This window comes from Plectropomus leopardus, chromosome 3, assembly GCF_008729295.1.
Source record: "Plectropomus leopardus isolate mb chromosome 3, YSFRI_Pleo_2.0, whole genome shotgun sequence".
NCBI classification, from domain to species: Eukaryota; Metazoa; Chordata; class Actinopteri; order Perciformes; family Serranidae; genus Plectropomus; species Plectropomus leopardus.
The window spans coordinates 35,717,947-35,734,566 of record NC_056465.1 but is presented as its reverse complement, the minus strand read 5'-3'; the positions used below and the strand labels follow the sequence as shown (position 1 = coordinate 35,734,566).

The 16,620-nt window shown below is 40.5% G+C and overlaps 1 protein-coding gene across 1 annotated transcript in view; it reads left to right on the top strand.

Annotated features, from left to right (window-relative positions):
- The window catches only part of gng12b (guanine nucleotide binding protein (G protein), gamma 12b), a 34,106-nt gene extending 20,190 nt beyond the window's left edge, over positions 1–13,916 (top strand). The window contains 3 exon segments of the mRNA XM_042484118.1: positions 11,107–11,227; positions 11,915–11,957; positions 11,960–13,916. Of these exon segments, the coding sequence (XP_042340052.1) occupies positions 11,135–11,227; positions 11,915–11,957; positions 11,960–12,072 (249 nt within the window). The 5' untranslated portion in view covers positions 11,107–11,134 and the 3' untranslated portion in view covers positions 12,073–13,916.
- The last annotated feature ends 2,704 nt before the right edge of the window (positions 13,917–16,620 follow it).

The following is a 16,620-nucleotide window of genomic DNA, read 5'->3' as shown; positions in this document are numbered from 1 at the left end:
CATAGTGAGTGAAAAAGGTTTGCATGCACAGAGAGCACGCTGTTTAGCAAAATGCACCAATTTCTGCTATTTCCGTGAATGACAGGGCGGAGTGTAAATGGTGGATTATTGTCACAATGAGAGCTGTGACTTGGTTGCTTGGTGCCATGTGAGAGCGGCAGGCTAAAGGTGGTGTGAGAATGAGGGGCTGTGGGTTTACCGAATTCCTATCCGGTGAGTGGAGCATTGGTTTCTGTCTAGACAAAGCTCAGTTGTCGGGGAGACCCGTGCAGATCCAGGACAGCCCCGGGCTCCAGGAAGCATTGGTGGGAGAGAGAGTGGGCTCTTTTTTTTTCATCCTGCTCACTTTTCCCTTCTTGGGGGATTTCAGCGAATGCAGTCAACTGCTGAGAGTGTTTTTTTTTCTTGTTTGTTTGGTGGTGGGAGTTTTTCTCCCATGATAGGGTGGAGACAGCTCGGTGCATTTGTGATATCAACAGCATAAGAATCTCTCTCCCACTCGTCAGGAAATGGCCCACCTCGCAGACAAAGCATGCATAGATGCACACAGAGCAGAGGTTACAATAGGATCCATCAAATTTACGACTTTTTACCTGACACCAAACCACAAAAGTGGTTCTCAAGCTCACTGTTCATGGAGCCACTTTGTGAGACTCTATTGTCTTTGAGTGACTGTGTAGAGCAAGATAAGGCAAAGACAGGCGGCGTGACGGCTCACACGGCGTCGGATCAGGGAGCAGACAGGGCTGACTAAGGCTTCATTAACTGTTACACTCAGCTGTGCCCTCAGGGCTCTTTTTTGGAGCCATGCGCCGCTCTGCTGGAGCCGAGACGGTGTCTTGTCTTTAGAGGAATCACGGTGATGACAGCAGTTATTATGTGTTTCCAATATCTGAGTAGTGATAATAAAGTCTGGAAGAGGACGGAAATAACACAGCAGACCTCTTGGTTTAAAGTTCTGCACACTAGTTGCCATATTTTGAACAAGAGCAGCTGGAGAGGATGCAGGAACTGTGCATGCCAACATCCATTTGAGCTTAGCCAAAGTTTAGTTTGGGCCCATTGTAGTTTTATAGTTTGGTTAGTTGTGCAATTGCTTTTAATGAGTGGGAGTAAAAATGGTGTTCTGCTTCTATTCAAAAACTTTAAATATAATCTTAAGCCATTTAACCCTTTGAAATCTGAAAAAAATGGCTTTGTTTAAAAAAACTGTGGAAAAGGCAGCGACCATTTTCAAAAGAAATGACCCAAAAAAAGTAAAAAAAAAAAAAAAAAGAAAAGAAAAAGGTTTCAAGACAATTAAAAAAATGTGTAAATAAAAAAGACGAAAAACACTTTTGTCTTTCAGATCACCTGAAAAGGCTTAACAATAACAATAATCTTTAAAGTAATTTTTAATATATGATTTTGATAATTATAAAATAGTTGCTTGGAAATGTCCCCCCATTCTGAAAAAAACCCAACAATATCCCAAATCCACTAATTTCTTGCATTTTGCAAAAAAGCTCTTGCCAAGTTGATCATCGCCTTTTTTACCCATGTTTTCCAAAGAAGTCACACAAATGACCCCAAAATAAGTATCAAATCTTTTCACAGCGATGGCCCTGTAGGTAGCTCTGTGTCTTTTGGCCTTCTTTGTATTTTTAAGCTTAAGTATTTTTAAAGTGTTGCTCATCTCGAGAAACCATTAAATCTGATTCTGAACCTTGTTTGTGTTTTTTTAATGTGCACCAATCAGGAGAGGCAAACCAGGCAAAGGAGACCCTGCTGGCCACTCATATTTGCACACTTGCATGACAACTATAAACCCCTTAAACCTCCCATAAGAGCACTACAGTGCACCGCTTCTGCTCCCAGAAACCCTTAAGTGGGGCCCCTTCGAGCCACAAATGACAGCTGGATCCTGTTAGTTTGAGCTAACCTGTAACTGTCATGCAAACAACGTTTGGTGTAACCGTCAGCACAATTAAATGAGGTCTTGATGGGCTTCTTTTGCCACCCAGAGTCGAGGAACGCCTCTGCCCGCCCGCCCACTCTCATCCCGGCTCTCTGAAGCTCTCTGCTGCTGCCTCGCAAAGGGGAAGGTGTCGGCAGCTCTGTAGACAATCTTATAATTTTAGGTTCATATAATGTACCAGAATTCATGAAAACATAAGACATTACACATTAATTCCTGTAATCCTTCATTATGCTGTTAATTGCTTGTCTGACCAGCTAAAGCCGGCGGGTGCATGTGCACACATACTGCCGTCACATGGAGAAAAGTTCGCCCTTCGGCACACAAAGACTGTAGGCAGCGCTCTTTTATTAGTCATCACACCTTTATGTAATAATGCATGATTATGTTGGAAACTGATTGTTGAAAAATTTTTACAAATAGCCTTTATAGTACTGAACTGTGGAGTTAGACGGTTGACTGTTTTTTCACCATTTTCTTGTTTTAAGATTTTTTGGGCAGGCCTGGAGACTGGAGCTATACTCAGCATAAACCCGCCCCTGATAATGTAGCAGTATAAAAACGAGAAGCATCATCAGGATAGTCCCGCGACTGGGCGTAGCCTCCGCTCCTCCAGCGGACACGCCCCCAGCGTTTCAGATCAGAGAATACGATGCATTTTTTAAAATGTTTTTGAGACCTTCTTTTACATACTTGGTGATATTTTTGGTCATTCAAACTTGGTCAGGTGTTTAATTATACATCTCTCTGTGATGTGACAAACTCAGAACAAATTTTAATTCTAACTTTACACAGACTTTAAAATGGACCACTTGCCAGTGATTAAATATAGAGTAGTATATTATCTTAAAATTGGATTTAATGTTCAGCAGTCGTATGCTGCCCAAAAAATTGGCTGCAGCGCAAAACGGTTCTGCAAACATTTCGTGTTGTTTATTAGCACGTGTATCAGTTTTTATCATTCTCTAAATTCGGAAATTTTGGGGGGATCCGTGAACACAGTGCAGGTGAACCTCTCCTTTAGATCTTTCCTCAGCAGAAGTATGTGGAGTCTGATCAGTCAAAAATCAACATGTGGTAGCACGTGTTTTAATCATGGCAGGCCGCCACAAAGGAAAGAATGTGTGGTAAGCCCTTTTAATTAGCATTAAACACAAAGTACAGTCGAGGCTGATGGGAATGTCATTATTTCTGCAGCTATTAGATCATAAACATAGATTTTATAGCCACAGTGACGTCAGACACTTTTTTGTCATGGACAAGTGGACATTCAAGGAATAGCAGTTTTTGCACTTACTTTTGGCTTAATTTTGCAGCCCTGGAGGTTGCCACTTGGTCATAAACCAAAGATTTTATTTGCTGATGGTGCTACAAAAAAATGAATGAGATCATCAAAGATATGATTCATGCTGAGGGGGACATGAATCTGTGTAACACACTTCATGTCAGCTCATCCAGTAGTTCTCGGGGCATTACAAAGGGACTTTTTGCATGCTACAGGTTTGCATGATAGCCCCCCACCCACATTCATCTGTGCGACACCGCAACTTAATTACATGTAATAAAAGCAGCCGGTGGCACATTGTTGCATCTTCTTTGTGTCAGCTTTTCATTTCCCCTCTATGTGTGTCAAATCAAAGTAATGTCTGCAGTTTTTGGAAAACAATCAAAGAGTAGAAACTCGGCATGCAGTAGAAAAGAACGGCACCTGGTTCATGGCTTTTTAGCTGCTTGTCTTCCATTGACTTCCAGCACATTAAAGAAATCTTCAAAGAGAGCCCTAATCCGTGGATGTTATTCACTGTGCCTCTCTGCGGGGCGTGTGTGTGAAGATAGATGCACTTATTTCTCAGGGAATCAGAAGCACATTACTCAGAGCTTTGAACTTTTCAAACGGCTGCGACCGTCTGCAGGTTGTGCGACCATGCAGGCACACACACACACACTCAGAGGAACCAGTTTTTCTGCACGTGGGGCCCAGGTGGGAACAAAGGACAGGATGACGAAGTGAGAATCAGTTGTCCCATAGATGACCTCACCTTAGGTGAAGGTGTTGCATGCTGCTGCAGAGCTCAGGGAGTACGGTGGAGAGAAACTCGCAGCCTGTGACTCAACAGCTTGAAACCCTCGCCGCCTGTTTTAGTCTGCAGCGCAAACACCAACTCTTTCTGTCTGTCTCTGCATGTCGGCTCACTTCACACAGACGCTTTTTGGACAGCACCCCCAACACCTTTAAAAAGCTGTCACCATCAAAGCTTGTAATCGATGATGTTGGAGCAGATGGGAATGTTACAGCGTTAGTCACGGCGTTTGTCTCCACCAAACCTCACAGGCGATACTGTGTGTTTGTCTCTCTGGGAGGCCTCTGTCTCTTTCCTCTGCACGCCTGACTGGACAGTCTGGCTCCCAGATAGCATCAGGCTGTCAGAGATTAGCGCTCATGAGGGCGCAGTTAAACTTGTAAAAGCTCTGGACTCCTGTCCCGGTGCCTCTGTGCTGCACAATGCCAAATAGCAATCATGAGTGTGGCCCAGCGCTGATAGCCCGTCTGCATTGTCACCGTGCCTCTCAAATGTGCCTAAGCCTCGGAGCTTATTGTAGACGCAGTCACAGATCCCGGCCCAGGAGCCGGCTGTGAGGCCTGCCGGTGTTGTTGCCAGGCAGTTTAGCAGTGTAACGGGCAGATAATGGAGCTGCTCAGCGTCCCGTGGCCCAACATTTTTGGAAGTGGACAGCTGATAGCTAATCATTTAGGCTGCAGCGCTCTGCCTGCCTTCTGTTTATCACACACTGAATAACACCTCTAATCTGTGAGCAAAGTGCAGCTCTTTTTGTCTCTTTTTGTCTCTAAAAAAAAACCCTTAGTAAACCTCCTAGAATCATAATCAGTGACATTTTACCATCAATATGCACATTTTGAAGGTTGTGATTTTAATAGCTGCTCATTTATGAATATATGGACATGAAACAACTTGTCATGTGTTTATGACATCTTCTCATAGACAGTTGTTAGTTTGTGGAAAAGAGCCTCCAGAAAATCCCTTAACATCATTATAAGTCAACCGTTGCCTTAAAGATGGACACTTAACTGTTGTGATTTCAATAGCTTGCTCATTTATGATTATACATATTGGCATCAAACCACTTTTCATGAAACTGTGACATGTCACAGCGTGTTATCGATGATGTTTGTGCAAATTGGAACAGTTGGTCATTTGTTGAAAAGAGGTGTTAGAAAATCCCTTAAAATCACTATCAGTGACCTGTTGCATTAAATATGCATGACTAAAGGTTAAGATTTCAACAACTTTATCATTTAAGAATATACTGACATCAAACCAGGTCTAATGTCTGTGACATGCCGTTACAACTTTCACAGCTTTTAGGTTTTTTTAAAAGCCCTTAGTGAATCTCGTAGCATCATAATTAGTGACATATTACCTTCAATAGGCACATTTTGAAGGTTGCAATTTTAATAGCTTTCTCACTTGTGAATATATACTGACATGAAATCTGCTCTTGTGTGTCTGTGAAATCCTGTCACAAATTGTACATCTGTCAGTTTGTGGAAAAGAGCCCTCAGAAAATGCCTTAACATCATTGTCATTGACCTGTTGTCTTAAATATCAAGTCAAGTCAGTTTTATTTATATAGCCCATTATCACAAAACATGGTTTGCCTCAGAGGGCTTTACAGTGTACGACATCCCTCTGCCCTTAGACCCTCACATCACCCAAGGAAAAACTCCCCAAAAAGAACCCCTGTAACGGGGAAAAAAAAGAGGAAGAAACCTCAGGAAGAGCGGTAGAGGATAGTGAGGGATCCCTCTTCCAGGACGGACAGACGAGCAATAGATGTCGTAAATAGCAAATGAAATACAATCATGGCAAAAAAGGAAAGAGAAAGAGAGAGGGGGAGAGAGGGGAAGAGAGGCACAGCAATAATAGAAACAGATGCATGTCATATTACAATAATGGTAGGTGTGAAATTAGTAATTGCTCTCTATGATGCACTCTCTATGATGAATATGCACATTTAAAGGCTGTGATTTCAATAACTTGCTCATTTATGAATCTATTGACATCAAACTAGTTCTCATGTGACATCCTGTCACAGCTGTCACAGCTGTTAGCTTCGTAAAAGGCCCTTAGCAAATATCTCAGTATCATTATCAGTGACCTTTTTCATCGATATGCACACGTATGTCTTGGACATCCTGTCACAACTTTCAAGGCTGTTAATTTGTGTAATTTATCAGATGGCACCTCGAGATGTACAATACTGCACGACTTTGCATGCAAAAGTTTGAGAGTGTACTGTTCATAAATGCATAAATACACAGTTAGTCCTGTCATACTGTGGATTTTAATCTGGTGTGACTAAGTTATAAGTGTATTTGTCGAGGCAGCGGATCAGAGCTCTGTGCACACACAGTTACACACCACAAGGTAAAAGCTGCTGTCATAAACTCTGCAGAACCTCTCTGCTGGCTCGGTGGGAGCCCACCTGTGTAAAGCACACAGCCACATCAAAGACCTCACTCTGCTGCAAGACTTCAAATGTGTTTCTGTCAATGCTTTCAGTGTGCCACATGTTTACATTTACCACACATAGAGTACACATGCTGGATGCAGACAGGCACGCCACAGCTGAAGGCATTGCAGACATTCTTTTGGCTAGATGGATTTTAAAGGCTCAGTCCGCGTACGCAGATTTACACACCCTGCAGTTTATGTTTGCTTTACTGGACGAGGACTCTTTTCACTCGCGCATTTCTTTGACCAAGGGCTTGATTTGAAAACACAGTTATATGGCAATTAGGCAACAGCTTAAAATATATATTTAAATGTTTTCCTCATTCAGCTGCAGATAAGCTACAGCTAGCCTGGCTTACCCCCCCCCCCAAAAAAAAACCACAGCTTGTGTTTTACGGTTTGTTTAGTAGGGATTTAACAAATGAGCGATACTGTGGTAATTAGTGAGCTTTAGAGTTGCTGGTAGGCAGATTTCTTTCACCTTTAGGTAGAGCCAGGCTAGCTGTTTCCCCCTTCTTCCAGTTAGCTAAGCTAAGTTTACTAGCTGTTGGCTATAGCTCTAAATTTAGTGTATCAATATGGGAGTGGTATGAGGAAGAAAGAAAAGGTGTCCCTTTGTAGCATTTTGTGTCCCCTCTCTTAATTTTGAAGTTTTTGCAGGTCTTTGAATGCAGCACAGATGGAGCTCTCCATGAGTTCCCTTTTTTCTCAGCAGCAGTTTGTGACTTGCAGGATGAGTAATTGCTGTGTTGATCTGTTGATCTGTTCACAGCTGATCACATGTGATCGATGGATGAGAGGAGCAGCGGTTTGTGATTGAAAGCAAACTTTTAGACCGTGCAGAATGAACGGTTAAGTTTCACTTTTGATGCGCATAATGTTCTACTGCTCCATCTGTGCCCAGAGTATGCTCTGCACTCTGATAATGTGGTGCACTGAATAAATAGAAGGTTTATTTGTGGCGACAGAAATTTTAATACATTATTTTAATCCTGGTGGGCTGCCACATATAAATGAATGTGTGGAAAACCCTGGTGTATATCTATAAATACGGTCAGCCAAATAGAAAATCATGTTGATGAATCTTTAGATTTTAAATTAGTCTAAGAACATGTTTGTTTATTTGATCTGTATGGTTTATTAGATGGGGACAATGCAAATTAACATAGTACAACTTCAGCCTGTTCCAAACAAGCTGTAGTAACTGATGCTTCACATATAGAGATTATAGCTATTGCCAATTTCTGATTCTTGTCCCTAGTTAGGCTTTTAGTGAAGAAAAAGGTATCACGGTTACATACAATTACAACAGAAAAAAGACACAAATAACAAGGTTACATAGACTTAAAACACTCAGCTAACTAAAACATTGTGAAATAGTTTAAAATGCTCACATCTCTGATTTTGCATCAGCCAACCTTTAACACTTGAAGCTCTCAGAACCAGCAGGGTTACTGTAAAAGTGCCCAGCTCACTGCCCAGAAACAGGATTATTGGAAATTCAGTACATTTGAGGTTTAGGACCTCACTGGATCACACAGCTCCTTCAGAAGAGCTGCACAGCAGAAGTCTGTGTGTGTCGACACCACGGGGATAAACCGAACTTAACGCAAGTGTGTGTGTTCTCGTGATTTGCCACATCTGTCACCTCAAGTCTGACAGGAAGTGACCCCAGTGGAATATTCAGTGGCAGCTTTATTTCTATGGATCAACCTTTTTACTCTTTTACACTTTTTGAACGTACATGCATGTGTATATTTACATCCTGGACCCTATTTTCTCATGTTTCTGTGTCTAAGTGTCTAATGGGAGCAACAATGTTTAAAAGTGGTCCTTTACTGAGAGAGATGCTGCAGCCAGACGCATAAACAGGCTGTTATGTAACCACTTGGGCCACATTTGCATTGTCAATTAATGCCTACTTAGGGTGCTTGTTTTTGCCGCTGATAGTCTCAGATTATTATCTTAAGTGTCTGACAACATTATGGAAAGGATCACCACAGAGCCAGGCCTTTTTGTTAAACAGTGAGATTCCTCAGAATCAGCCCTGAAATGTGCGTATATTAATCTCCCTCAATCCATCAGTCACTTAGACACAAACACATGGAAATATACCCACTTACTCTTACATAGGGTATAATTATGCAAAGCCAGACAGGTTTTTCACTGCAACGTTTATTATCCAGTTACAGAAGGACAGGTAAAGATGAATGCACAAGACTTTGCTCTAATTGCTTTGTAATTACATTTTTATTGGGCTACATGCAAAGCAGCAAGAGTGTATAAACAAACAATGTGACAAGATGGAGAAGAAGAGTTCAAAAGAAAGACCATAGTTTGGTGATTGTGTTGAATAAAAATGCATCTGTAGATCTGTTTTTTTTTTCTATCTGTCAAAACAAAAAATGAAGTGTATATTGTGTATATTGTGTATATGAAGTGTATATATATAAGTGTATATATAGCCAGGATCAAGTGCTGTCAGATTCTGCATTAGAAGGCGATCATGCAAACACAGACACAACAATGGCAGATAAACAGAAACCACTTAGCCTTGTTGACGTGTTTTACAGCTTATTACAAACCTATAGAGCTCTATGGCTGCTGGCGTCACACAAGAGTCCCTGCAGACGTTGGAGGGGCGAGGACCGCCCCCCCTGACGCAGCTCTATCCTTTCTTGTGTCCACTCATGCAGCTGAGGGCTTATAAATCTACAGCTGTGTTGACAACGGAGTCACGACATGGAGTTTTAAGTTCCCTAGAACCACGAGTGCACAGGTCAAGAGAGCAAAAACCATAGAAGCAGCATAATGTGACAGTTAAAACAAAAAGTGCAGCTGAGGTTTTAATGTCATGCTTTCTTTAGGAAAGTCTCAATCATCCCTCAGTGGCTATGTTTCCTTGGTTGCTTCTATTTTTAAAGCTTCCAGCCCATATTTAATCATTTATGCTTTAGAGGCTAACTGGCGAAACTGCTTCCTGTGTGGGAAGCGGAAGGGAGTGGGTGGGGGGGATTAGAGGGATGCATGGTTTTGTCTCCCCTCTGTTCTCGGTTCTGTAGTCCATGTTTCATCTGCCTTCCGTTTCGGCGTGCTCTCCTCTGTGATATCCTGCACCAAAGCACCGAGCAAACATTTACCACGCCACATGTCAAATATCAGCCCCACAGAGCCGCTCTGTTTTTTTTTAATATGTTCCAGGAACACAAGCTGCTGCAAGTTATCAGTGTTAAACAATTGTTGGGTACACAGTGAAATTCTCATTTATTGCTCAACAGTATACTGTGTTCTCCATTAAACTGAACACACGGTGTTCTTCTTGCACTTGGGGCTGTTCCTCTTTTAAGATATCAGAGTGTTACACTGTGTTTTCATCTTCAGTGGAATCAGTGGAGGATTCAAAGGTCTGGACTCGAGCACGGCTGTTCCTCCATCTGATCCTGACATTGTATTTGAGCAGAAAACAGAAAGAAACAGCCTTCTGGCTCTGAAGTCTGCTTCCTCTCTGAGGTCTGCACCAGTTGGCAGGCATGAAAGGTACAAAACTGCAACTGTGGAGCCTCCCCTTCAAGTAGTTCAGCCAGTGACGTAATGAGCCAGTAAAAGCAAACCATTGTATCCTGGAAGTGGGAATTGTGAAACAGGAGTCCGTTAGGTTGGGCCACAGCGTTTACGCACATGGAGTCAGTTCGAGATTAGGTCAACTGTCACTTCTTGGAAGTTGCACAGCTCGAGGTATTTCTGCAGTAACATCTTAGTAACTTCACTTCTTATAATTTCTGCAATGTTGTGCAAAACTGGCCATTCATGAGGTTCTTCTTCATAGCTGCATGTTTATTGATAAATCTAATGGCATGTTTCCAGGGATGGTGATTGACAATTTAAAGCTGTGTTCAGTGGGTCCTCTTGGTTGTTTGAATTCACTGTTGCAGGACTTTTGTGTGTCATCTACTAGTCCATACGCGGGGATGTGTGCACTGCAGCTACACGCAGACTTCATGCAGAGTTGTGCATGCCACAACCGTGTGCAGACTATAGACTTACATGTTTAGGCAGACTTTGCCAAAAATGCAAATAAACAGTCAAAACATCTGCTTTGTAACAGTAAGGGTTTTTAACCTTTGTGAAAGAGTGAAAAATAATGCTTTATTTCTGTCATTCAAGCTGCAGTTTCACCTTCGATCACAGTGTAGGTTGCCGTGGTAGAGTGGCGCTGTCTGTGTTTTCACTCAACTTCACGAGCAGAGGAAGAAGCAAGTCAGCGTTATTTATGAAGTATATATACAGCGGAATTTCACCATTACGTGACACAAGTTAAATGGTGAAAGACATATTTGTGAATCAGTGGAAATATTTTTTTCAGAGTCCCAACCCTTGCAAAATGAATAATTTAACTATCGGGCTTCCATATAGTCCGAAAACAATTGGAAAGTCTAAAGAACTGCATCCAGCTGTCTTTATAGATCCACGGTTTAAACCCAAAGGAACATCTTGTTGCCAGGACTCATCTGAATAGATTTATGACACTGTGGCTTTGTTGGTTTTCTTTGTGCTAACACCAACTGCATCTCCACACTAATTAATGTAATTACTTATTTTTTTTGTCTGATCCAGGTTTGAGCACAACTGTCCAAAGACTGCGATGTCATCAAAAATGCAGAGCTCCAGTAGCATCGCTCAGGCCAGACGGATGGTGCAGCAGCTGAGGATGGAAGCCAGAATCGAGAGAATAAAGGTGCCCCTTTACATTCACTGACACCACTCTGAGTTTCTACTACGTACAGGTGCAGCTCAAATAATTAGCATATTGTGGAAAAGTTCAAGAATTTCCATCAGTTATTTAAGAAACTAAAAATGACATATATCATAGACTCATTACATAAACCAAAATGTTCAAGCGTATTTCTATTTTTAATTTTAATTGTAATTTTAATTTTATTTATTTTAATTAAAAAAAAAAAAAGAATCTGCTATCCCTGGGGATCAATAACATTTTTTTATTCTAATTCTGATAATATGGCCTACAGCTAGAAAAATGTAAAACACACTCACACACACACAAAAAAAATAAAAAATTTAAATTAAAAACACCTGACCCAAAAATACAGACGAGCTGAAGGCCGCTGTCAAAGCAAATTGAGTATATAAATGAACATACTTTTCAGAATAATACATTTCTGTATTGTAAATCACTTTTTGAATGATCTTAGGAAATATTCTAATAATTTGAGTTACTAGATTTCTGATTTTCATGAGCTATAAGCCATAATCATCAAAATTAACACAGAAAAGCTTGAAATATTTCAATTTGCATTCAATAAATAGACAATGTTTTACCTTTTTGAATTAAATGACAAAGAAAATTTAACTTTTTCCATGATATTTTGATTTTTTGAGATGCACCTGTATAATGTGTGTCAAGCTAGATCAGTGTGTGGACTCATGTCTTTGCAGGTGTCCAAGGCTTCGTCAGACCTGATGCGCTATTGTGCAGAACACGCCAAGAATGACCCGCTGCTGATGGGCGTCCCCGCTTCAGAAAACCCCTTCAAGGACAAGAAGCCTTGCACTGTTTTGTAGGTCAAGTCTTGCTGCTTTCTTTCTCCACTCTTATTTTTAATTCTGTTCATCTGAAGGCTGGTGCACCGCCCTTTATATTTTCACATGCCGGCTGCAGCTCAGTGAACGTATTGCAGACAACAGTTAGACCAAAGAGCAGGCAGAGTGTGAAGCTGTGGCCTGAGAGGAGCCGTGCACGGGAGAGCTCCTGACTCTCTAATTACAGCGGTGCAAATAAACAACCCCCCTCAATCATTGGTCCAATCAGATTTCAGCTTTTAGCTTTCACCTCTCCCTTTCATCAGGCTTGCTTCAGGAAACAGTGGTTGGAGGTTGTGTTCTGCTGATAATGAGCACCCGAGATAATGATATCCTGTCGCCGGACAAGTAAACTGCGCTGTCCGTCACATGAAGACAAATAGAAAAGAGTCGAGGTCCGTTGCAGCTGATGCACGTTCACTGCTTTGTGTTTCAAAATCAGTCACAATCATAAATTTAAAAATAGGACTTTAAATTGTCCCAGACAGGCAAGAGCAATCAAATTGTCCTGATGTGTATAAGTCAGAGACAAACAATTTGCTTTAAACGTTGATTAGATTTTAATTTTTCAAATGTTGAGAGCTGATTTTGTTACGATGCTATAGCTCATTTATGGTGCAGTTTCAGAATAGCAGGATAAATTGACACTGAATTTTTATTTTTGGTTGTTACTTGTAACTTCAAGCTAGTTACAGTTTGGTTATATGACAAACTTTCAACACCAATGCAGGCTATTGTAGTAAAACTTCACCCCCCAAATTCTGTTACATATGACAAGTGTGATGTTTAACTATTGCAGTTTTAATACTGAAGGGTTACGTTCTCTTGACCAAGCCATCTATATGTCTCTTTTACTACTTATTTTCTTTGCATTTGCCTTAAAATTGAATGTAAAACTCAGTCCAACCATTTCTAAAACTGAAATATGTACAGATAAAAGTAACGGTATCAGCTTTTGAGATCATTGCACATTGTGCATGGCCATTTGCATGAGGTGTTCCTTAATTTTATAGCAACAAATCATCCATCATGGATGGAAAAAAAACAAGACCAGTCTGTGCCATCTTATCAAATATAGCTATATACTGTCACTCTGTCTGCAGAGCTGAGGCGTATTACTGTTGTATTCAGGCACTTTGAGACCTGTTAACACCGTGTTAACACAGACGACTGTTACGCTGTTCGAAACATTCCACGTTTACAGCTGCTTTAAAACTCGCTCTGACTTTATTGCGACTGGCAGTGTGTAGCTGTGTCTTTATATCGTTTACATGTCGGTGCTCATGCAAAACATGAGCAACTCATTTTGCAATTTTACCAGGCGGCGCCTTAATAACGAAGCGATCCAGCTTCAACCTCAAGTGCTGTTGTCTAAATACTGTGAATGAGGACGTGAATGAGGACGACCCTCGCTGTAGGTGAAGGGAGCTCACTGTAGGCTGTTAACTCAAAATGACTCATGCTCAATCATGAATTATATTAAAATAGATCTCATGTGTCCATAAACATTGTAGCGCAGTAAATATAACCGTAAACCACAGTATGTGCTTGCTTTTAACTGTTTGATATACTTTATAGGATTGTACTGATTTAGTCAAACATCAAGTTTGCATTTCAGTTCTTGCAACATTAATTCAACTTTTTGAATTAAAATTGAGTGTGCTGTTTCGGTCGGTTTTTATTTGTGGATATGAATGTGTGTTTTTTGGTTTAAAAGCAGTTAAAATGTGTGTGGCTTTTCACACCTGGTGAGTGTAGGTAGCAGCTTACTGTATGTCATGTTTGGCCTTTACCTTTTTGTGGTAAATGCAAATAAACCTACGGAGAAAAAATCATTCAGATTAGGTTTTTTTTTGCAAATCCCAAAGTTCTGTATGGTCTCGTGCTGCGTTCATGTGATGTTGGAAGGTCAGAGTTTTCCGAGTTGGGAAGTTGTTCTTCCGACTTTGTTGTGTTCATGAGCTTTAAGGTCGTAAAGTGCGAACAACATGGAAGCTACAAATAATATGGGTTGCATTTTAAGGCTAAAAGTGAAAAATTTAACGTGAATTAATTAACAAGTTTCTTACCTATGAACAAACATTGACTTTTGACCGCCATGTTTATGCATTTATGACGTCAAGTCTGCGACTCGTGTTATAAAATAACATTTTTATCAATGTTAGTATACTCATCAGGCATCTCTATAGTTTAGAGTTTGTTTGGTAGCTACAGCTTTTAGATGCAGATACTAAAATGTGCAACCACTAAAAGTAAATGGTAGCTACCAGGAGCAAAATAACCGAACATGTCATTTTTACCATCAGTTGTTGAAACTGTTTCCACGCTTTCCGCCATTTCTGCTGCCCTGAAAAAAGTCACGCAAAAATCACAACTCGGCAACTCGTGAATCATCGAAATTTCCCAAATAAATTTCCCAACAAAATCAAACAATGCAGCTTTAAAATGAACTCAGAGACACTTTGGTGTGTTTCGAGGTTTGTACAGTTTCATCATCAGACTTCACTGATGTGCTCAGAGTGCCCGTGGCTTGACTTCCTGTAAGTGTTCACACGGGAAAAACGAGATACTTAACCTGAGTATCCAGCTACTACACACCCACAGCACGCTATCTGCTGCCATTCACTGATGTATTTTGAGGATATTAACCCTTTGACACCTGGTTGAGCATCAGTTTTCCTTTGCTGCATTCAGATGCCTTTCACAAGCATTTTAACCCTTTGACACCTGAGCAAACTGGTTTGATTCATTCCCAAAACATGGGGAAAAAGGCAATGTCCAACTTGGCAAGAAAAGTCCCACAAATTGCAAGAAATCTGTAAAAGTTGATGAAGAAAATTACCTGAAGATTAGTTTTTAAAAGGCGGAGGAACTATTAGATAATTATCAAAAACAAGGAGAAAATGTCCAGAAAACTGTATTTATAGTCATTATAATTATATATATTTCCTTTATTTTTCTGTGCATTTTGGGTGAGGGTCATTTGACAGATTTAAAAAAAAAATTTTTTGCTGTTGCTTTTTTTTCAGGTCAAGTTTTCTTGTAAATGTTTTTTTTTTTAAACTAATTTCTTGGGTTTTTTAAAGTCTGTCTTGTTAAGTTGCTTCTTGCAGTTCCCCCTGTGTTTTTTAAATACATCAATCCAATTTGCTCAAGTTTCAAATGGTTAACACTTGCCTCCCCAAACTGAGAAAGAGCCAAAACTACTCAAACCTTTTCAAACTCGTCAGTGCAGCTAGTCATAAACTAGTCCCGTTGTTAACCATCCCTTTGTTGGGTTCACAGGTCACAGTGTTTAAACGAGAGCGTGAGTCTCTCTTAGTTTTAGGTCAGGAGCACGTAAACGTTTGCGTTCGCTCCAGTTTCTCAGGGAAGGTTCTTTGGCTCCCCTGTGCCCCGTCCACCCTGTTATGCAATAACCGCTCTGAGCGGCCCTTCCTCTGCTTTCTCCTCAGGTGTGATGTTACACTCACAATCAGGTCAGGCCATATTTGCTGGCCCATATCGACGTAACCCCCGCTCGTGTCAGATGATGGATAGAGCTGGCTTTGTGGCAGCGTCGTTTGCAGTGATTGTGTTACCTGTCAGTGCGGTGGAGAAGCTCCGGGATAAGCCGTTAATCTGTTATCTCCAATATCTCACCCAGTTTTAGTGGGTACACCCCGTGTGACAGGAAGGCTTCGGCGGAGGGAAAAAGTGCTCGTATTTCAAACATCAAATTGGCTTTCAGGTGTCGTTTTACACCCATGCCGCTCTGGTATTTCTGGTATTATTGTTCCTCTTTCCAGGAAAAAAAATCAATTCTCAGACTTTACTTTGGCACTTGTTGTGTCTCAGCCAGGATCACAGTGTGCACTTGGTTCTTAAATGTTTCACTTCTGCTGTTTGTTATTGTGTCATTGAAAAGTTTGTGTTCTGTGGAACTGAAGAGACTCTTGCATCAGTTCAGTGGAGTGTCAATGTGCATGTTTCTGCCCTGTGCCCTTTGCAGAACTGCAGCCTTTAACCCTTTGAAACCTGGAACAACATCAGTTTTCTTGCTGCGTTCAGACGATTTTGAAATGCATTTAAACCTGAGTAAACTGATTTGACTTATTTTCAAAAGGCAATGAGCAACTTGGCGAGAGATGTCCCACACATCACAAGAAATTAAGAAAAGTTGACAAGAAAATGACCTGAAAATAAATGTTTGAAAACAGAGAGAGAGAGAAATTATTTGAAGTTATTTATAATAAAAAATAGGGGAAAATCTCCTGAAAACAGTAGCAATAGTAGTCTTAGAGGTAGTGGTAGTAGTAGTGGTAGTATTTAAATAATATCATAATTATTATTATTGTTGTTCTTGTTAGTTCAACTATATATATCTTTTAACATTTTTATTTTATTTTTTAAAAATTTTATANTGGTAGTAGTAGTGGTAGTATTTAAATAATATCATAATTATTATTATTGTTGTTCTTGTTAGTTCAACTATATATATCTTTTAACATTTTTATTTTATTTTTTAAAAATTTTATAAGATATATATAG